The sequence below is a fragment of the Cygnus atratus genome, chromosome 3 (assembly GCF_013377495.2).
Source record: "Cygnus atratus isolate AKBS03 ecotype Queensland, Australia chromosome 3, CAtr_DNAZoo_HiC_assembly, whole genome shotgun sequence".
Classification (NCBI taxonomy): Eukaryota; Metazoa; Chordata; class Aves; order Anseriformes; family Anatidae; genus Cygnus; species Cygnus atratus.
In genome coordinates, this window is record NC_066364.1 from 396362 (window position 1) to 416206 (window position 19845).

The 19845-nt window shown below is 73.0% G+C and overlaps 2 protein-coding genes across 5 annotated transcripts; one reads left to right on the forward strand and one right to left on the reverse strand.

Moving 5' to 3' along the window:
• Window positions 1-1743: 1743 nt before the first annotated feature.
• On the forward strand, window positions 1744-3252 carry OST4 (oligosaccharyltransferase complex subunit 4, non-catalytic). The gene is made up of 3 exons (XM_035568278.2): window positions 1744-1855; window positions 2024-2143; window positions 3116-3252. The coding sequence occupies exon 2, from the start codon at window positions 2025-2027 to the stop codon at window positions 2136-2138; it is 114 nt and encodes a 37-aa protein (XP_035424171.1). The 5' UTR covers window positions 1744-1855; window position 2024; the 3' UTR covers window positions 2139-2143; window positions 3116-3252.
• Window positions 3253-6728: 3476 nt separating this feature from the next.
• AGBL5 (AGBL carboxypeptidase 5) lies at window positions 6729-19640 on the reverse strand. 4 transcript variants are annotated; one of them, XM_050710121.1, is made up of 10 exons: window positions 19408-19640; window positions 19153-19324; window positions 18000-18066; window positions 16580-16757; window positions 15593-15771; window positions 14909-15428; window positions 14532-14701; window positions 9247-9382; window positions 8711-8898; window positions 6729-8158 (listed from the first exon to the last, which is right to left on the reverse strand). In XM_050710121.1, exons 1-10 carry the CDS (start codon window positions 19597-19599, stop codon window positions 7876-7878), a joined length of 2085 nt encoding a protein of 694 aa, XP_050566078.1. In that variant the 5' UTR covers window positions 19600-19640; the 3' UTR covers window positions 6729-7875. The 4 variants fall into 4 exon arrangements, with proteins under 4 accessions (XP_050566078.1, XP_035424138.1, XP_035424137.1 ...); XM_035568245.2 differs by having other exon boundaries at window positions 6729-8110; window positions 18000-18166; XM_035568244.2 differs by having other exon boundaries at window positions 18000-18166.
• Window positions 19641-19845: the final 205 nt, after the last annotated feature.

The following is a 19845-nucleotide window of genomic DNA, read 5'->3' on the forward strand; positions in this document are numbered from 1 at the left end:
CCCGCGCGGGGTCTGTCCCCGCTGCCCACGGGGGACGCGGCGGGTCGCGCGGGGCCTGGCCGGGGGCTCCCCGGGGCTGCCGCACGGCCCCGGCCCGGCCGCTGCCCGCGGGGGCTCCCCGCAGCCCCGGGACGCGGCCCCCACGCGGCCGGCGCGCCGCGGCCCCGCGCCCTGCCCGGTGCCACGTCCCCGGGGCAGCGCCCGGCCCCACGCAGGCGCCCGGTGCCCCCCCGCAGCCCGGCCCCGCGGGGCTCCACGGGGCTCCCCACGGGCACGGCCCCGCGGCGACAGCGGGCACCCGGCGGGGACGCTGCCGTGACGGCCCCGCTGAGGTCACGGCCCCGGCCCCCGGCCCCCGGCCCGCGCCGACACCGCGGCTTCCCCGGCCGGGCGGTGACGTCACGGCCCCGGCCCCTGCCTCCCGGTGACGTCACGGCTTGGCCCCCGGCCCCGGGTGACGTCACAGCCTGGCGCGGCGAGCGGCGGCCGTGGCGGGGGGGGGGGCACGGCGGGAGCCGAGGCACGAGGGGGGGCGGGAGGGGAGGGGAGAGCGGGACGGGGGCTGCCAGCACCGGCTGTCGGGGGGCGGCCGGGCCGGGCCGGTCCTGCCCCTGCCCCCTCCCTGTGCCCCCTGTCCCTGCCCCCTGCCCCTGCCCCCTCCCTGTGCCCCCTGCCCCCTGCTCCTGCCCCCTGCCCCTGCCCCCTCCCTGTGCCCCCTGCCCCTGCCCCTGCCCCCTCCCTGTGCCCCCTGCTCCTGCCCCCTGCCCCTGCCCCCTCCCTGTGCCCCCTGCTCCTGCCCCTGCCCCCTCCCTGTGCCCCCTGCCCCTGCCCCCTGCCCCTGCCCCCTCCCTGTGCCCCCTGCTCCTGCCCCCTGCCCCTACCCCCTGCCCCCTCCCTGTGCCCCCTGCTCCTGCCCCCTCCCTGTGCCCCCTGCCCCTGCCCCTGCCCCCTCCCTGTGCCCCCTGCTCCTGCCCCTGCCCCTGCGCCCTCCCTGTGCCCCGTGCTCCTGCCCCTGCCCCCTCCCTGTGCCCCCTGCTCCTGCCCCCTGCCCCTGCCCCCTCCCTGTGCCCCCTGCTCCTGCCCCCTGCCCCTGCCCCCTCCCTGTGCCCCCTGCCCCCTGCCCCTGCCCCCTCCCTGTGCCCCCTGCTCCTGCCCCCTGCCCCTGCCCCCTCCCTGTGCCCCCTGCCCCCTGCCCCCTCCCTGTGCCCCCTGCTCCTGCCCCCTGCCCCTGCCCCCTCCCTGTGCCCCCTGCCCCTGCCCCCTGCCCCTGCCCCCTCCCTGTGCCCCCTGCTCCTGCCCCCTGCCCCTGCCCCCTCCCTGTGCCCCCTGCCCCCTGCCCCCTCCCTGTGCCCCCTGCTCCTGCCCCCTGCCCCTGCCCCCTCCCTGTGCCCCCTGCCCCTGCCCCCTGCCCCTGCCCCCTCCCTGTGCCCCCTGCCCCCTGCCCCCTCCCTGTGCCCCCTGCTCCTGCCCCCTGCCCCTGCCCCCTCCCTGTGCCCCCTGCCCCCTGCCCCCTCCCTGTGCCCCCTGCTCCTGCCCCCTGCCCCTGCCCCCTCCCTGTGCCCCCTGCCCCTGCCCCCTGCCCCTGCCCCCTCCCTGTGCCCCCTGCCCCTGCCCCTACCCCCTGCCCCTGCCCCCCCCCCTCGAGGAGCCGACGCCGCGCTGCCCGAGCCGGGCCGTGACGTCACCCGGGGGGGGGGGCCGTGGCCGGGCCGTGACGTCACCGCGGACCGTGACGTCACGGCCGCAGCCACCTCCCCTCTGGGCCCCGCCCCCCGCCGTCCCACAGTGCCCCGCGGCCGGAAGTGGTGCGCGGTGCGGCGGAGACGTGGCCAGCGGCGGGAGCGGGCGGCGGCGCGTGAGCGGCGGGGGGGGAGGGGGCGGGGGGGTCCGGCGGCCCCGGGGGGACCGGAGCGGGGGGGGGGGGGGTTGCGGGGAGCGGGGAGCGGGGGGCCCGGACCGGGCTGGGGGCGGGGCCGCGGTGCCGGTGCCGTTCCCGGTGCCGAGCCGCCCGCCCCCGGTGCAGGATGATCACGGACGTGCAGCTCGCCATCTTCGCCAACATGCTGGGCGTGTCGCTGTTCCTGCTGGTCGTGCTGTACCACTACGTGGCCGTCAACAACCCCAAGCGCCACGACTGAGCCCGGTGAGCGCCCGCACCGCGCCGCACCCGGACGGGGACCGGGACCCGGACCCTGGCCCCCGCCTGGCCCCGGCCCGGCCCCGAGCCCGGCACCGCGGGAGGGGGGGGGGGACGGGACCGCGGAGCCCCCCGGTGCCGCCCCCCAGCGCCGCCCCCGGCACCGCCTCCACCAGCCCGGGCTGGCCCAGCCCCGTCCCGCCTGGCCGCGGGCACCTCCGCAGCCCCGCCGGGCAGGAAGGCCTGCCTCCGCCCCTGCCCCCGCCCCCGTCCCCGTCCCCATCTCCATCTCCGTCCCCTCCCCGCCGGGCAGGAAGGCCTGCCCCCGCCCCTGCCCCCATCCCCATCCCCATCTCCATCTCTGTCCCCTCCCCGCCGGGCAGGAAGGCCTGCCCCTGCCCCCGTCCCCATCCCCATCTCCATCTCCGTCCCCTGCCCGCTCTTGTCCAGTCCCCCACCCCTGTCCCCACCCCTGTCCCCATCCCCGTCCCTGTCCCCATCCCGTCCCCACCCCTGTCCCCACCCCCATCCCACCCCTATCCCATCCCTGACCCCATCCCCATCCCTGTCCCCATCCCCGTCCCCGTCCCTGTCCCCATCCCGTCCCCACCCCTGTCCCCACCCCTGTCCCCGTCCCCATCCCCATCTCCATCTCTGTCCCCTCCCCGCCGGGCAGGAAGGCCTGCCCCTGCCCCCGCCCCTGCCCCCGTCCCCATCCCCATCTCCATCTCCGTCGCCTCCCCGCTCTTGTCCAGTCCCCCACCCCTGTCCCCACCCCTGTCCCCATCCCTGTCCCCACCCCCATCCCACCCCTATCCCACCCCCATCCCCGTCCCCGTCCCCATCCCCGTCCCCATCCCCGTCCCTGTCCCCGTCCCTGTCCCCACCCCTATCCCAGCCCCGGCCCTGTCCCCTATCCCGCCCCCGTCCCCTTTTCCTCATCCCCGCCCCGTCCCCACTCACTCTCTCTTCCCGCAGGACCGCCCTGAGCTGAGCTGACCGACGCGCGCCATGCCGGCCGTGGAGGCGCCCCGTGCCCGCCCGCCGTGCCGCGTGGCACCGCGCACCGTGCTTGGTCCCGACGGGCGTTAACAGGAACACGATACGAGACAAAACCGTGTTATGTAAAAATACCTCCCGCTGGCGAGCGGGGCGGCCCCCAGCACCGGGCACGGCGCCGAGCGCGCCGGCGGCTGCTGCGGCTCCTCCGCGCCGGCGGTCCCGGGCTGGGCGCGGGCGCGCGGCCGCGGCGGGTGCGGGGCCGGCGCTGGCGGCCGCGGTCAGGCCTCGGCGCAGAAGGAGAGGAGCTGCCGGCAGGAGCGGAGCGAGGGGCAGCCGGAGGCCGGGCTGGGCGGGCGCTACAAGGCAGGAGAGCGGGTGGGGAGGGGCTGGGGGCCGAGCCCCCCGCCTGCGCGGCAGCCCCCCGCCGTGCCCGGGGCCGTACCTGGGGGCGCAGGCCCTCGCCCGGCAGCTGCTCCAGGCTCCGCGCCCCCGCGACGGGGGCCGGGGCCGCCTGGCAGGGCCCTGCGGGGACAGAGAGCGGGGTGAGGGGCGGGGGCTGGGTGGGCGAGGGTCCCGCCCGCGCCACGGGTACGGGCCCTACCTGCGGGGGGCTGCGCGGCGCAGGGCCCGCCCCGGCCGTGCCTCTGGGCCGGGAGGGCTGCGGTGCTCCCGGGGCAGAGCGCGGGCGGGCTCCGGGCGGTCGCCGCCCCCTTCCTCCGCACCGGGATCCTGCTGGGGCGGGCGGGGAGCGCCGCCGGGCTGCGGAGAACCGCGCGGGGCTCCTGAGGGCGCGGCGGGCAGCGCCGGGCCCCCGCGGCACCGGCCCTGCCTTCCCCCGGGGGCGCGGCCGGGGCTCCTGCGGGCTCGGCGCCAGCACCTACCCGGGCCGCTCCGGGGCTCTCCCGGCGTTCAGCTTCTTCGGGAGCGCCTGCGCGGGGAGAGGAGGGGACAGGAGGGCGTCGGGGTGCTGGGGCTGGGCTGCGCGGGGGGACCGGCCCCTCCCGGCACGGCCGGGCCGCGGTGGCCGCGCCGTTCCCCAGCCGCGCGTCCCTCGGTCCCCGGTGCTGCCCGGGCCAGGCCCTCGCCCGCGCTGGCGCCCGGGGGTTACCTGCAGCGGCGCGCTGCCGTGCGCGGCCGTCCTCTCCCCGCCGCCGCCGCCGCGCTGCGCCTCCCGCGGTCCGTGGCTGCTGCCCGTCACCGTCCGTGCCTGGGCGCCCGCCGGCGAGGACCCTGCGAGAGAAAGGAGGCGGCTCGGTGAGGGGCTGGCACCCGCGGCCCGCTCCCCCTCTGCCGCACCGGGGGCCCCGGCGCAGGGTGCGGCCGGCGGGGGCTGTGCGGGAGCAGCCCCTGGGCCTGGCGGCTGCGCGGGGCCGCGGGGGGACAGCGGCTGTGCCTGCGTCCTGCCCGGTGCCCGGGGCGCGCTGCCGTCCCCGAGGGGTGCTGCTGTCCCCGAGGCTTTCCCGCGGGCCTGCGGCAGGGCCGGAGCCCCCCGTCCCCGCAGCCCGCCCCTTACCCCTCGCCCGGCAGGAGCCCCCGCGCCCGGCCTCGGCACCTCCGCGCCCGGGGGCCTGCTCTCGGCGCGCACCGCGGCCTCCGGGGAAGCACGGACGGCCCTCGGGAGGGGCAGGGAACGGGCCCGGCCCCGGCCCCTCGCGGCACAGCTCCTCGCGCAGGCCTGCGCCTCGGCAGCCCCCGGCAGAGCGGGACAGGCAGTCCCGGTCCGCTCCCCAGCAGCCGCCGCAGGTGACGGCGCCTCGGCGGGGCGTGCTGGGTGCGCGCCGAGCCGCCGGGCACCGTCCGCAGCCTGCCCGGGCCGTGCCGGGGCTCCGTGCGGTGCAGAGCCGGGCGGCAGCCCCCGGCGGCGCCGACCCCGGCACGCAGCTGCGGCCGAGCCGCTGGCTCCGCGCCGCGCTGGCTGCCTTCCGGGAGCCGAGCCGGGCTGGCGAGCCGCCCTCACGGCGGGGTGGGAGCGCGGGAGGCGCGGGCCCGGGGCTGGCGTGCAGCGGGAGCCGCCTGAGCAGCTGCTGGAATGCCGGCGGGGGGAAGGCGACGGGCGGCAACCAGCACAGCGCGGGGACGGCGCTGCTAATGGGAAGCAGGGCGCTGGAGCGAGAAGAAAGCGGCGCAGACACGGCCCCGGAGCCGCAAGGACAGGGCTGCGGCCGCAGACAAAGCCCTTGGCCCGCGCTAGATGTCAGCGGCCGTGATGGAGGAGAGTTGTTAATGAGAGCGAGCGCGTGGCAGCGGCCGGGAGCGTGCAGCGGCGGCAGCGGAGCCCCGGGCAGCGGCGTGGGGAGCCCGCTCTGAACCGGGTGTCCGCGAGCTGCCGCGCTTGCCTCGTTCCCCCTCCTGGCCCCGAGGGCAACGGGTTCTGAAGCAAGCGGCTGAAGATACGGCGATGGAGAGCAGGGTGAGGGAAGGCCCTGGCGTGCAGCATGCCATGCACGAGCTAATCCTGTGGGTGCAAAAAAAACCCAACCCAATGCGACGGGTACGCGGCCAGCAGAGGTGGCAGGAGCAGCAGGCGAGCACGGGGAGCACAGGGAGCACGAGCACGAGCACGCCGTCTGCGAGATACCAGGAGAGCTGAGGGCTGCAGGAAGCAGCTGCACGCGCAGCCCCAGGAGATAAGGGCTGGGCCGCCCTTGGACTCCCCGGCCGAGCTGTTGGGAACCTGGGAAGAGGAAACGGGGCTTGCCCAGGGCACGGCCTGCGGCAGCTGAGGGCACGCAGAAAATGGGGGCAAGCTCTGAGCACGCAGACCCCGCGGCAGGCAGGAGCCTGCAGGGTGAGCCACCGGCTCCGTGACGCTGAGGGAGTTTGGGGAGCACAGAAACCCCTCCTGCGTGGGGGCTGGGGCGCGCAGCGCCAGAGCTCGGACGTGAGCTCGGAGGAAGCAGCTGGGGAAGGGACGAGCCTGGTGCCGGTTGGGGCCAGCGGGGCGGGACGTCCTCCGTGTCCCCTGCGTGCTGACCCCGCATCCCGCGCAGGGTGCCAACATCTGTCCCCTTCCGCACAGCAGCAGTGTGCAGGAAGGGGCAGGAGGGGACGTGCCGGGGCAGCCTCCTGTCCCGTGCCGCTGCAGCACACCGCAGCGCGCCGCAGCACGCCGCAGCACGCCGCAGCATGCCACCACCTGGCTGGATCCACACGTCCCAGTTTCCGTTTCCCGGCTGCCTGGGGAAGGAAGAGCGGGTGAGAGCATCCCGGTCCCGCCGGGGGACAGGGGCAGGGCGGCGGTGCGGAGGGCAGGTGGCGAGGGGCTGGCACGGCACGGCCGCGGGGCCGCACGTCACCAGGCCGAGCTGCCCGGCAACGCCGCACGAACACGGAAGCCGTGCCGGCACAACCGCGAGCAGCACCGTGTTAACGGGTGCCCGGGTGCCCCCGAGACGCAGCGGGCACGCGCCAGGTCGAGCTGCCGCCGCGGTCCCTGTCCCAAGAGCGGCGCAGCCGGGGCCCCACCGGCTTCCCCTGCCATTGCGCCGGCGTTCGCAGCCCGCGCCGCCGGCTGCAGCGGCCTGGCTTCCCTCGCTGGCTCCGGATGGACAGGGCGTGCCCGGCAGAAGGAACAGACGCTACAACGTGCCCAGGGGAACATGAACCTTTTATTTCCTCCCCGCCACGTTCTGGCAGCAGGGGAGAAACGGTCGCTACAGAGCGCTGGGAAGCACACACACAGGGAGGACGAAGCAACGCGCGCCACGCGGGCAGAGCACAAGGAGCACAGCGACGGGCAGAGCGGCGCCGCAGGGGTACGCCGCCTCCGCACCACACAGCCGCAGTCACGCCGCAGTCACACCGGCCGCCCCTCTGCCCCGCGGCACGGAGGACGCCCGCTCACGCCGGGGCCTTTGGGAGCACGGTGCCCACCGGGGCCGGGAGCCCTGCGGCAGCCCGGGGCTCGCTGCCAGGCCCCCGTCCGCCACACGCCGCAGCCTCGGCCAGCAGCTCGGGGCACGGCAGCTTCGCCCGCCGCCACCCCGCACCCTGCCACGGCCCTGCCCACGGCGAGGGGCACTGCGGTCACGCTGTTTCGCCACCCCAGAGCGCGGTGCAGCCGATGCGGGGCTGCATCTGTGCCTCCGAGCCGTGCGGGTGGCTCAGTGCCACCAGCCGGCCCCTGGGGCAGGAGCTGCCACTCGCTCGGCACCCAGCGAGCCGCCACAGCTCGGCCCCGCGGCGCCCACAACAGAGTTGCGCCGTGACAGAGCCACGTGCCACAACCGGCTGCACCTCAGCAGGTGCCTGGGAAGGAGGAAGGCACTTTCGTGTGTCACCCCACGGGCCTAGGGAGCAATTTCGGTGGTGGAGGCTGCAGGTTTTCCGCGCTGGCCTCTCCAGAAACCACTGTGCTCTGCCCCTCGCACGGCGATCCGGTTAGCCCGGGGCTGCCAGCACTGCCGGCACAGAGGGGACCGTCGCGCCGGGCAGCCCGCGGCGAGCGCAGTCCCTCTGATCTGCTGCGGCAGAAGCAGGGGCTGCAGAGCGGGCGGGGGGGAGCTCGGCCGGGCCCCGCAGCCCCCGCAGCAGCACGGCCGACGACGTCAGGGGTCTCGCTGTGCCGCGTCTGTCCCGACCCAGGTGCGGCCGCTCCGCTGGGGCCGGAGCGCTGAGCTGCGCCCTGCGTCCAGGGCCCTTCCGAGGGGACGGGGCGGCCGGTCACACGCACTTCTTCCACTCAAAACCACTTTTGTTACGTCAAAGCAAACGGTTACGCCGGCACCGAGCTCTCCTCAGGGCTGCGGCTTCGCACAGCAGCTCGACAGGCACTGGACCACGTGCGCGAGAGGCCCCCAGCCCAGCTTACCTCTGACCGGCGCCGGGGCTCTCGCGCCGCCCGTCTGCGGGCTCTGGCCGTCCGCGGCTGGGGCGCAGGGCCGGCTGCAGCCGAAGGCGAAGCTGGGCGAGGCTTTGATCTGGGGCGAGTCCTGCTGGCTGCTGCCGCTCCCGCTGGTGCCGTTGCTGAAGCTGCGCGCGCGGGACAGGGCGTTATCCGAGGCCGAGGTCGGGAGCCCTCTGCGAGGGGAGAAGCGGCAGCCTCAGCCCCCGGCCAGCGACGGCACAGGCACCGAGCGGGGGCCGATCCTGCTGCTTTGGATGCCCCAGCTGGGGGTGCTGAGGGCAGCGACAGAGCCCCTGTCCCCGAGCGGAGCCGAGCGCTGCACGGCACGTTGCAGCCTCGGGGCAGCAGCATCCCATTGCAGTCCCAAGTCCCCCACCCCGACCCCAAATCTGCCTGCGCCGCTGCCCGGCCCGGCTGGGGAGAGGGCAGAGGAGCAGCAGAAGAGGGGCCGGCCCTCTGCGGGCGGGTGATCGCTGCCCAGGTTACCGGGCTGGTGAACCCCGGACAGATCCACAGCTCACCCGCCGCAGCCCACCCGCCGCGTGCCCCCCCGCCCACCGAGGGCACCGACCTCTCTGCGGGTCACACAACTCCCCGGGGGCGAGCACCAGCCCCTGCCAAGCGGGGAAGCCAGCGAGCCGCGGGGTGACTCGCTCGGCGCACACCCATCTGGCCTGACCGGGTCTCCCCGGGGCCCCCGACCGCGAGCGCTGCCGGGCCCTTACGTGGTGCTCCTGGGGGGGCTGCGGGCGCCCCTCCTCCGCGCGCAGCCGGCGGCGCCCCTCGTGCCGCGCACGTGCTTCAGCATCCAGGCCCGCAGGTTGCTGAGGCAGCTGTGCTCCGACAGGACGATGCGGGGCCACGGGTTGCACTCTGCCATGTCCAGCGCTGCCACGGCCAGGGCTCTGCCGACCTGCCGGGGCGAGAGGCGGCCCGTGAGAAGCAGCCACAGAGCCGAGCCCCAAACCCCGACGCTCGTTTCAGACCCCCGCAGGCTCCCCGCCAGGACGAGTGTTCCCGCAGGGACTCCGGTCCTCGGTGTGTGCGTGGGGCAAGGCGGGTGCCCACGGCCACGGGGACCTGCGGCCCACCACTGCCGCTCCCGGCGGGGCGGAGCGGCCGCAGCCAGCAGGGCGGGCAGGCGGTGCAGGGTCTGCACCTTCCTCACGGAGGCAGAAAAGCGCACGGGGAGGGAGCGGGGACCCCCTTGGTGGTGCAGCTGCAGGTGGGCAGGACCGCGCCGCGCCGCGCTCGCCGTTACCTGCTCAAAGAGCTCCACAGTGTACTTGGAGGGGAAGGCGGGGGGCGGCGGGGGGCTGGCGCGCCCGTTGTCGTGGCAGGCCACCGGGATGCTGTTCACCGAGCGCCCCGTGTTGTAGTTGCACTCCAGCGTGTAGCTGCGGAGCAGAGGGGAGCCCGCCTCAGCCCACGCCCGCCCGAGCGCAGCCGCGCTGCCGGAGCCTCCCAGCAGAGTCGCTGCCGGCAGAGCACGCAGCGCACCCCCGGGCACCGAGCCCCTGCACCGAGGCTGCCGAGCGGGGCTCCTGGTGCACACGCTGCAGTTTCTCGTCCGCGGAGGCGGGAGCAAATACAGAAAAGCAGCTGGCCGTCGGGGGGGAGGCAGCGGCACGCCGAGGACAGCGGGTGCCTGGCGTGCAGCACGCGGCCAGGGCAGCGGGCTGAAATCGAAGGCAGAGAAAGGACCCGTGAGGGGGCCGGGGCGGGCAGCGATCTCTGAGCACAGAGCCCAGGGAGTGAAGGCGCCGGCTGCTGCCCGACGCCGCAGCCGCCAGGGACAGCCCAAGCGCTGCCTTGCCGGGGTCAAGCAACCGCCGGGAGATTCTCTTCAGCTGTCCTGGGGCTTGCAGCCACTGCTGGTGAGCTGACCCTAAGGGCAGGCCAGCGGGGGTCAGCGGGCAGCGCGTCACCCCCCGGAGCCGGGCCCTGCACTGGGCTGGCTTTGAGCGGGCCGTGGGGAGGCTGAGGGGCGCAGGAGCAGAGCTGAGGCCATCGCCCGGTCCCTGGGGCTGAGCCACGGCTGTCCTGAGGGTCTGTGCCCGTGGAGCGCTGCCGGCGGCGCTGAGCGAGGTGCTGAGGGCACGAGGCTGGTGGCAAAGAGGGGTGGGAGAGGGGAGGGCCGCACAGGCTGCGCACGGAGCCAGGGCGCCTGCAGAAACACGCGGGGCGAGGCGGCGTCTGGGCGGTTCGCAAACGGGCGCCAGGAGCGGGGGTAACGAGCACGGGGAACCGGGAAGCCTCGCGGGGAAAGCCCAGAACAGCTGCAAAGCTGGAACCTCGTGGGAAGGGCGGCGGGACAGCGCTGAGCAGCCTGCCTGCGGGACGGGAGGCCTGCCACGGGCTGCTCCTGGCAGAATCACAGCACTGTAGGGGTTGGAAGGGACCCCGAGAGACCATCGGGTCCAACCCCCCTGCCGAAGCAGTTCCCTGGAGCAGGCTGCCCAGGCGGGCGTCCAGACGGGCCCTGAATATCTGCAGAGAAGGAGACCCCACAGCCTCCCTGGGCAGCCTGTCCCAGTGCTCGGTCACCCTCACCGGGAAGAAGTTCCGCATGTTGGTGCGGAACTGCCTGGGCTCCATTTTGTGGCCATTGCCCCTTGTCCTGTCCCCACAGACCACTGACAAGAGGCTGGCCGAATCCCTCTGCCTCCCACACCTCAGGTGTTTATACACATCGCTGAGATCCCCTCTCAGCCTTCTCTTCTCCAGGCTGAACAGCCCCAGGTCTCGCAGCCTTTCCTTGCAGGGGAGATGCTCCAGGCCCCGTATCACCTTTGTGGCCCTCCGCTGGACTCTTCCCAGGAGTTCCCTGTCTTTTTTGTACCGGGAAGGCTCGCCCGAATCAGGCTCTGGGTGGTCGAGGCACCACGACGATCTCCGGGACCCGCAGGGCGACCCGCAGCCCTGCCGGCTTGCCCAGGGCTACCAGGCTGGCTGCACACAGCCTGGCAGGCGGAGCCGCGGCGGTGCCAGCCCTGCCCACTGACGACAACGAAGAACTTCCCGGCCCTGAGCACGCACAGCCTGGGAGGAGGGGTGCAGGAGAGCAGATCCATTCCGCGAGCAGCCCCCCCAGACACAGGGTGCAAAGGTGGCCGGAGGGGGGGGAAGGACACGGAGCTGCTGGCTAAACTCGGGGACAGAGGAAGCGCACGAGAGGTGACGGAAGGGATCGGCAGAGGGGGCTTGGGAAGCCCAAGCCCGCCTGGAGAGGAGGCTGGTGAGGGACGTGAAGGGCAAGCGGGTCCTGCAGGGACGGGGCGAGGCCCCAGGGCAGGAGGATGTCCCCACAGCAGGCAGCGCGGGGCACCACGGGTTCCACTGGCAAGCCGCAGGTGCGAGCGCGGCCCCACGAGGCTGCGGCTGGCGACCCCCAGAGGGTCCTGGCGGCCGGGGGAGGCTCTGGGGACCGCGAGGAATCGAGTGTCCTCTGTGACGTGGTGGGGAAGGGAGTCCTGGGCACCGCCTCCAACCTACGCAGGACGAGGAGCTCAGCAGCAGCTGGCACGGACGGATGGGCGAAGGAGAGCCCGAGCCCGGCAGGCCGGGGCACCCCCGGGTGTCAGGACCAGCTCCGTGGATGTGCGGGGTGCGCAGCTTGGGGCTGTGACGGCCTCGCAGCCGAGGGACAGGCCACGTGTGGAGACATCTGTCCGGAGACAGCCCCAGCGAGGCCCCCGGCCCGATCTGGGGCTTCGTTTACTGTGCTTCGAGCGGTGACCACGCTGCCGCCCTCGTCCTGCCTTCCGCAAGGCACAGGCCGGCCGCAGGACGGGTCTCCTTTTGCGCGGCAGGATGCTTCTTGGTTTGCTACGCTTCAGAGAGCGAGCAAGGCAAATGCAAGTCCTGGGCTTCAGCAAACGCCCCTGCGGCAGTTCTTCCTCCCCCGCTCCTTGGGGCCAGCTTAGAAAACACGCAGTGACTGGGCTCTCCCCTTCCTTCACAGCTTTTCCAGTTGCTGCCTCCTCGTGTTCTTTAGTTGAAGCTGTGACTCCTCTCCGCTCTCAGCGGTTGCAGGGCGTGGACAAAGACAGCGCCTCCCGAGATAGATAATTAATGCCTGCAGAGGCTCTGCCTTACTCTGCACCTGCCGCATGGTGCTGTGGGTGCAAGAAGCGTACCCGTACTTTGTGCTCGGAAGTGATGAGAGAGAAGAAATCTCGAAACGCCCACTGAACGCTGCCACTATCCGCGGCAGGTCACGGGCTCCTCCAGACTTCGGGAGGGTGCTGGGGAGTGCCTGCCGGGCACAGGGGTGCGCAGCTGGACGGGCCTCCCGGGGGACGCGCAGCTGGGTCGCTCCGAGGAGGGACTGGCTAGCTGCGGTGGGGAGGGAGGCTCCCTGCCCACACTCGGACACAGCGGGAGAGCAGCTGGGCCCGCGGGGAGCTCGTGACAGAGAGATGCTGAACGAGCTGCGGGGCGGGGGGAATCTCTGCCTGGAGATGGGTGCAGGGCGGAAAACCACCCCAAAGGGAGGAGAATCCAGCGGGGATCCCCTCAGAAACCTCCAAGTCCTGAAGAGCCGCAGACACGGGTGCCACATCCCCTTAGGCACCCCCGGGTCACCGCTGGAAGGGGCCGGGGGATCCCTGACGGGCAGAGAAAGGCAAACGTTGGATCTGCCTCCAGAAAAGGCCAGGACAACCGGCACCTCGCCCTGCGAGAGGGTGGGCGACACCTCCTGCAGCGCGCTTCTGGGTGCTCAGACCCGAGCAGCTGCTGGGGGCTGTCAGCAGCATCCCCTGCACAAGGTGATCCGCAACAGCAGCGCGGTTACCGCGGCAGGGTTAGTTTCGGCTGGATCTGCGTGCTGCCCGGCTCTGGATCTGCGTGCTGCCTGGGCTCTGGATCTGCGTGCTGCCCGGGCTCTGGATCTGCGTGCTGCCCGGCTCTGGATCTGCGTGCTGCCCGGGCTCTGGATCTGCGTGCTGCCCGGCTCTGGATCTGCGTGCTGCCCGGCTCTGGATCTGCGTGCTGCCCGGGCTCTGGATCTGCGTGCTGCCCGGCTCTGGATCTGCGTGCTGCCCGGGCTCTGGATCTGCGTGCTGCCCGGGCTCTGGATCTGCGTGCTGCCCGGGCTCTGGATCTGCGTGCTGCCCGGGCTCTGGATCTGCATGCTGCCCGGGCTCTGGATCTGCGTGCTGCCCGGGCTCTGGATCTGCGTGCTGCCCGGGCTCTGGATCTGCGTGCTGCCCGGCTCTGGATCTGCGTGCTGCCCGGGCTCTGGATCTGCGTGCTGCCCGGCTCTGGATCTGCGTGCTGCCCGGGCTCTGGATCTGCGTGCTGCCCGGGCTCTGGATCTGCGTGCTGCCCGGGCTCTGGATCTGCGTGCTGCCCGGGCTCTGGATCTGCGTGCTGCCCGGGCTCTGGATCTGCGTGCTGCCCGGGCTCTGGATCTGCGTGCTGCCCGGGCTCTGGATCTGCGTGCTGCCCGGGCTCTGGATCTGCGTGCTGCCCGGGCTCTGGATCTGCGTGCTGCCCGGGCTCTGGATCTGCGTGCTGCCCGGCTCTGGATCTGCGTGCTGCCCGGGCTCTGGATCTGCGTGCTGCCCGGGCTCTGGATCTGCGTGCTGCCCGGGCTCTGGATCTGCGTGCTGCCCGGGCTCTCCCTGCGGCCGCACAGCTGCTGGATCAGACACAGCCCCAGCGAGAGCTGAGGAAAGGGGGAGGAGGAGGGACGAGAACAGAAGCGCGGCCCCTGCTGTCCCAGCGCAGCCCAAGCCAGCGGCGAAGCTGCACTCCGAAAGCAGCTGCTCAGAGGGCAGCAACGCGGGGGCTGCCAGGGGAAGTCCAGGGCCGCAGGAGGCCCGGAGCTGCTTCCACACCTCCTCGACCCACAGATTCCTGGGGAACGGGGAATCCGCCGAGGAAGCGCCGCACGCCTGCCTCCGTGGTGTCGGCCCTCAGCGTCTGCTACGGGCGCCTGCCGGGGACAGGGGCACGACGGGCTCGGTCTGCTCCGGCCATCTCTGTGCTCCCAGCAACCACAACACAAACAGTCCAAAAATATCACATTGAGGCTGAAAAGAGGCACTTGGCTGCCACAGACGAAAAGAATGTCCTCAGCTTGCATACCACAGCAGTCCCGCGTGCGAGAGCTGGGGAAGGTGAGCCCTTTGCAACCAAGCAAGTTTCGGTGACAGCTAAACACACATACGCACGTCGGGGAAAGGCACCTCCGGAAAGCGGCAAACGAGCAGCACCACCACAGCCAGGGCGAGAAGCCAGGGTGGCTCCGGGAGGGACACGAAGGAAGGGGAGGCGCGAGAGGAAAAGGGGAGAGGCTGCGGGCAGGACAAAGCCCACGGGTCGGGAGGGCGGCAGCACCTCGCAGGCCACCCCCAGCTTCCTCCTGCGTGGCGCTGAGCTCGCGCTCCTCTCGGCCGGCGCGGCCCCCGGCAGCTGAGCAGGGCACAGCCGGCGCCGCACAAGCAGTGCGGCCCTCCCCGCTGCCCAGCCCCCGGTGGGGCCGGCTCCTCCCGGCACAGACGGTAACCGAGCGCGCGGCAGCGCAGCTTTGCCTACCTGTGGATGATGCCCAAGGCCTTGTAGATGGCCACTCGCCCGCTGCCCTCCTTCGACTGCCCGTCCCGCTTGTCTTTGGCGTACATGTTCTTCTCGGAGAAGTTACAGCCCGTGAAGTCAAAGTGAGGTGAGTTCAAGGAGATGAGTTTAGGGAACAGCATGTTCTCTACCTGCGGCGCCGAGGACAAGAGGTGATGCTGGGGGAGCCCCGGGCTGCTCCCCCCTTACGGGCCGAGGGGCAGCTCCCGTCCTCCCCACGCCAGGGCCCTGCGCCAGGCTGGCAGCGGGGAGCAAACCCCGGCGTGCCCCGGAGGCAGGGAGGGCGGCCGGGGGGGGAGGGAAGGCGAGGGGGTCCCGGGTCCCCGTCCGGCCCTCACCTGATCGTTCTCGTCGCTGAAGCTGTTGCCGTACATGAAGCAGCCGCGCTTGGAGGCGTGCCCGTGGAGGTCGACGTAGTAGGCCAGCCCGCTGTGCTGGGGCAGGATGGTTTCGGGGAGAGGCGGCGGCCTCTTGGCTTCCTCCTCAGGGTGCTCCGCGGAGCAGCTGCCAGGGAGGATCAGCTCCAGCGCGGCGGGCGGGGGTTCCCGAGGCGGGCTGCGGCACGTGCCGGCGCTCCAGGCGCTGGGCGAGTTGCGGAGGTTATTGGCTTTCTCCAGCTCCGACAGGGCTGCCTCGGGGGACGGGGCGCTGCCGCGGACGGAATGGTTGGAAGATTTGGTGCTGAGCAAGCTGGTGCTGAGCGGGGAGACGTACGTCCTCCAGTCGGGGGAGCCCGGCAGGACGCGGCTGTGCACGTGGTGGTAGAGGAGGACGGCTTTGGCCCCGTACACGGCGGGGTGCAGCTCGGCATCGGGGTTCAGATACTGGCGGTTCAGGTTTACCCCGCGGGAGTCGGTTCTGCGCAGAGCAGAGGGAACGCCAGGCTCCGTTAGTTTCCCACCGAACCAACGAGCCGTGACAGGGGAGAGGAGCCCGCACGGCCCCCGGCGATGCCGCAGCCACATCCGGGCCGTGTCCCCGCCTGCTGCCAGCCGCGGGGCCAGGCCGCCCGCTGCACTCACCGGTAGTGGCCTCGCGCCACCCCGTCCGGGTTGAGCATGGGAATGAGCTTGAAGACAAACATCCGCCGCAGCATCTGGGCGCGGGGGTCCTCCTCGCGCAGGATGAAGTCCAGGAAGCCGTTGAAGACAAAGCTGGAGGGCGTCTCCCCGGGGTGCACCCGGCTGCTCAGGAAGAACACCTGGGGAAGCAGAGGGGGCTGAGGCCAAGGCTCCCTGCCGGCGCTCGGCTGAGGGGCCAGGCACCAGGCAGAGCCCGGGCTCTGCAGGGCACGCAGCTCCGCACCACGCGCTGCAACCCAACAGCTTTCGGTGGCTTCTGTGCCCAGTGCCTCTGCCCAGTCCTGCCGGGAACGAGGTGGGTTACCCCTGCCTGGGACCGGAGGGGCACAACCCCACGGCCCCCACCGAGGGAAACCAGAACGCGTGCGGCAGAGAAGCGGAGCGGTGGCAGAGCTCCAGGGAGAAGCCCTGAACTGTCCCGCGAGCAGGGAACGAGCTAATCGCAAAGAGAGCACAAAACACGTCCTGACGAGCTCTTCCCTGGAGGCAGCCTCCCAGTGAGGGCCACGGCTGTGTGAGCGCAGAGTGAGCTCCCCGCCCCGCCCCGCCCTCGCAGGCAGGCCTCGTGCCTAGCAGGGGCTGATGCTCCAGCACAGGGAGCGCTCCCTGTGGCTTAACAGAGCGGCAGTAGTACCAGGAGCACAAAACGGAACTCCTGCAATGGGAGGCGCTCCGTTTTGTCCACAGGAACACTCGCGCGGTGCTGCCAGCAGAGAGATCGCAGGGCTAAATGACGGGAACGCGCTGGGGACTCCTGGAGGTGCCCCGCTCCCGTGCCTCCGCGCGGGATCTCAGGCTCTACCTGCTCCCCGCACTCCTGCCCGCGGGACGTGACGCCCCCCCGAGGGGAGGAGCACGGCAGCACCGGGTGCCGGCACCCCAAGCACCGGCACAGCCGCCCTGCCCGAGCCCCGCGCGGCCGCTCACCCTCTTCCCCGCAAAGCGGCGCGGCCGCGGCGTGGCAGTGTCCGGGAAGAGCTTGTCCAGCCGGGGCTCCCGCTTCTCCTGCATGCCGTGGCAGGAGGTGACCGTCAGCAGGTCAACGCGCAGCTTGTCCAGGGAGTGGCACAGCAGCTCCCGGTGGTAGTAGACGGAGTCTGGGGGGCTGCGGGGAGAGGAGACGCTCGGGGAGCCCTCGGGCAGGGGGAGGCTCCCGGCCCCGCAGCCGCAGCCCCTCCGGAGCCGTGCCCCTCGGGGAGCCGCCTGCCGAGCTCCTCGCCGCCCGCTCCCCTCGCCGCCCGCCGGGACAAGGAGCCGCCGCCAGGACCCGGTGTCACCCGTGCCCTGGGGTCGCGCCGCCGTGATGCCCCCGGCTGGGGGAGCGCCCCTGCGGTCGGACCCGCCGCAGACGCAGCTCGGGCCGGCAGCACAGGAGTTGTGTGGGGAGGCAGAAGGGGTCCGGGCATCCTCGAGGGCCCTGCGTGGGGTCACTCTGTGCCCCCGGGCCCTGGGGGGGGGGCAGACAAACAGCCGGAGCAGTGCGGTGTGCGCCGGGACCGACAGGAAGGAGCCCGCAGGACACCCAGCGCGATGGAGCCGCGCGGCGCAGACGCTGCTCCCTGCCCCCTCTCCGTGCTCACGGCTCCGCCGAGAGCCGCAGCAGCTCAGGGGCCTCGCGCCCATCGATGAGCGGGACTCAGGCTGCGGAATCACCACCAAACCCTTGCTGAGGGACCGCCAGGCTGTGAAATTCTGACGGTTCTCCATCACGTGTCAGGTGAGAACGAGCACCTCCTAAGAAGCCCTCGCTCACCGTGCTCCTTACAGCCCGGGCCCTGAGCCTCGGGGACCGGGAGGGGCCGCAAGGCAGAGCCGCCCGCAGGCACCCGAAACCGCCTCTGTCCTCCCCCCACCTGGGTTTTGTGCTCAGCCCCGGCTTGCGAGGGGAAATTCTCGAGCTCAGGGGAACTTCCCGGTGCCCAAAGAGCCGGGTGCTGAGGCCGGCTCCTGGCAGCGCGATCCCCCTTCTAGCAGGCGTTGTAAAGGCAGGGAGCAGTGGAACCGAGATGCCCCGACAGAGAAAGGAAGCCAGGTCGTGGCTACAGAGCGCTCGGGCCTCTGCGAGCCCCCTCTCCCCGCACCAAGGAAGCGCTTCTGCTGCAGCCCCTCTGACACAACCCGAGCTCAGCCACGCCGAGGGGACCCAGCCCCAAGCTGCCAGGCTGGCCGTGAGCCCCCGCCCCTCTCTGGAAGCGCGTGCGGGGGGAGCCCTGCCGGGAGGAGCGAGCGCCGCGCAGGCACCGCGAGAGCAGCGGGACCCCACCGCCAGCCCGGGCAGCTGCTGCCCTGCAGGCTGGGCGACAGCCGCCCCCACCCGGGGGGCAGAGCGGGCGGCCGCGGTGCGCACCTGCTGGGAGACATGTGCTGGCACTCCTCAAAGCGGCTGTCCAGCTGCGCCAGCATCTCCTGGCACTCTGTGTAGGAGAAGGGGTAGCAGAAGGCAAAGTAGGTGGTGGTGCCGCGGTGCTCCAGGAAGCGGTGCACGAAGGACAGCACAAACTGGGTCTCCACCATCTGGGAGAGACACAAAGCAGAGGCTGAGCGGCCAGCGCGAGCGGCAGGCGGGCAGAGGCCATGCGGAGCCAGCGGCAGGCACCCCGCGGCCCCCCGCATGCTGGGGGGGTCCGGCAGCACGGCCCCTCCCGAACCGAGGTCACAGCCACGGTCTGGGCGGTCACAGACCGTGTTTGCTTGTGTCCCCGAAAGGCCAAGCTGCTTCCTACAGACAAAGTCTGGGATTTCCCTGCCCACCTGCGGCACGTGCTCAGGTCCTTGCTGTAAGAGCCTTTTCCTTGGGCAGAGCTCTCCGGGAAAGCCAGAGGGCTCGTTTTGGTGCTTGTGCTCACCTGCCAGCGCTCAAAGAGCAGAGAACTGCCCCGTCCTGGGCTGCGTGGCAAAGCCAACGAGTGCTACAGAGCTCCGCGGGACATCGTGCCGCTCCCTGGAGCTGGCACGGAGCACACCGAGCCTCTTCCTCTGTGAGTTAGGGGACGTGAGGCTCCCTCATCACCCTGAGGGGCAGGGGCGCGCTGGTGAAGGTCGCACCAGTGTGCAGGGAGCAAAGAGAGCCTGGAGCACCAGCAAGAGATTGTCCTGCAATGCACTCCCTGCCGCGGCTGGAGACAGAAGGTAGCGGGAAGAGCAAGCTCCTAGAGCAGCGCCTTCGAGGCCCAAGCACCTCAGTGGGCTGTGACAGCCGACCCGCTGCCGTCCCCGCTCCTACTGACTTCAGCTCCAGGGCTTCCCAACCTCCCCCGGGTGGCTTCCCTCACGGGCTACCGACGTCCCCGCAGCTGGGGGTGGGGGCTGGACACGGGGGGCTGCTTGCCAGCCGCATCAACAGCGGCGAGCGGGAAGGGAGTGACGCACGCGGGGGGCAGCTCCCTGCCTCCCCGCCTCACAGCCCGCAGGGGGCTGGGAAGGGCCCCGGCCGGGAACGGCCCGGGGAGCAGCGCAGCGCCAGCCCGGCCCGGCCCGGCCCCGTCCCCGTCCCGGCGCACCTCGAAGCTGGGCCGCTGCCGGATGCGCTCCCAGCGGGGCCGGCCGGGCAGGGTGCGCACGAAGGGGGCCATGCCCTGCGAGTACAGCCGGCTCTGCTTGTTCATGTTGAGGATGTGCAGCTTGATCAGCTTCCCCGGGGCGCCGCCGCGCACGCTGAAGTAGAACCAGGACCTGGCGGGACGGGCGGGGTCGGCACGGCGGGGTCGGGCAGGCAGCCCCCCCCCCGGCCCGGCCCGGCCCGGCCCGCCCGTTACCTGTTGCCGTTCTCGTACTCGGTGCGGGCGCAGTCGGGCCGCGTCCAGACGTTGAACTCGTAGTCGGCGGCCGGCAGCGCGTCCCCCCGCGGCGGCTCCACCTGCTCCACGCGCGCCAGGTTGCCCGAGTCGAAGCGGGAGCTGAAGAGCAGCCCGCCGCACCGCACCTCCATGGCCGCCCGCCGCCCGCATCGCCCCGCACGGCCCGGCCCGGCCCGGCCCGGCCGCCTCGCAACAGCAACGCGCCCGCCCGTTGGCCCGCCGCCCCGCAGCAACGCGCCCGCCCGTTGGACGGCGCCTCGGCAACGGGCCGCGCGTGCCCCGCCCGCGTCCCGAGGGCCGCGCCCCCTGCTGGCCGCGCCCCTTTTGGCCACGCCCACGACGCCCCCGGGTCCTGCGGCGGCCCCGCGGGGACACGGGGCGGGGGCGTGCACGGAC

Bases quoted from the DNA above. Each gene is read 5' to 3' on its own strand.
- OST4 (XM_035568278.2), top strand. From the start codon at position 2,025: ATGATCACGGACGTGCAGCTCGCCATCTTCGCCAACATGCTGGGCGTG.
- AGBL5 (XM_035568244.2), bottom strand. From the start codon at position 19,580: ATGGAGGTGCGGTGCGGCGGGCTGCTCTTCAGCTCCCGCTTCGACTCG. The intron at 18,167-19,152 runs GTGCGCCGGGAC...TGTCTCTCCCAG, and splicing joins GGCAGCGGCCCAGCTTCGAG to ATGGTGGAGACCCAGTTTGT. The intron at 16,758-17,999 runs GTGCGCACCGCG...CTCTCCCCGCAG, and splicing joins CAGCACATGTCTCCCAGCAG to CCCCCCAGACTCCGTCTACT.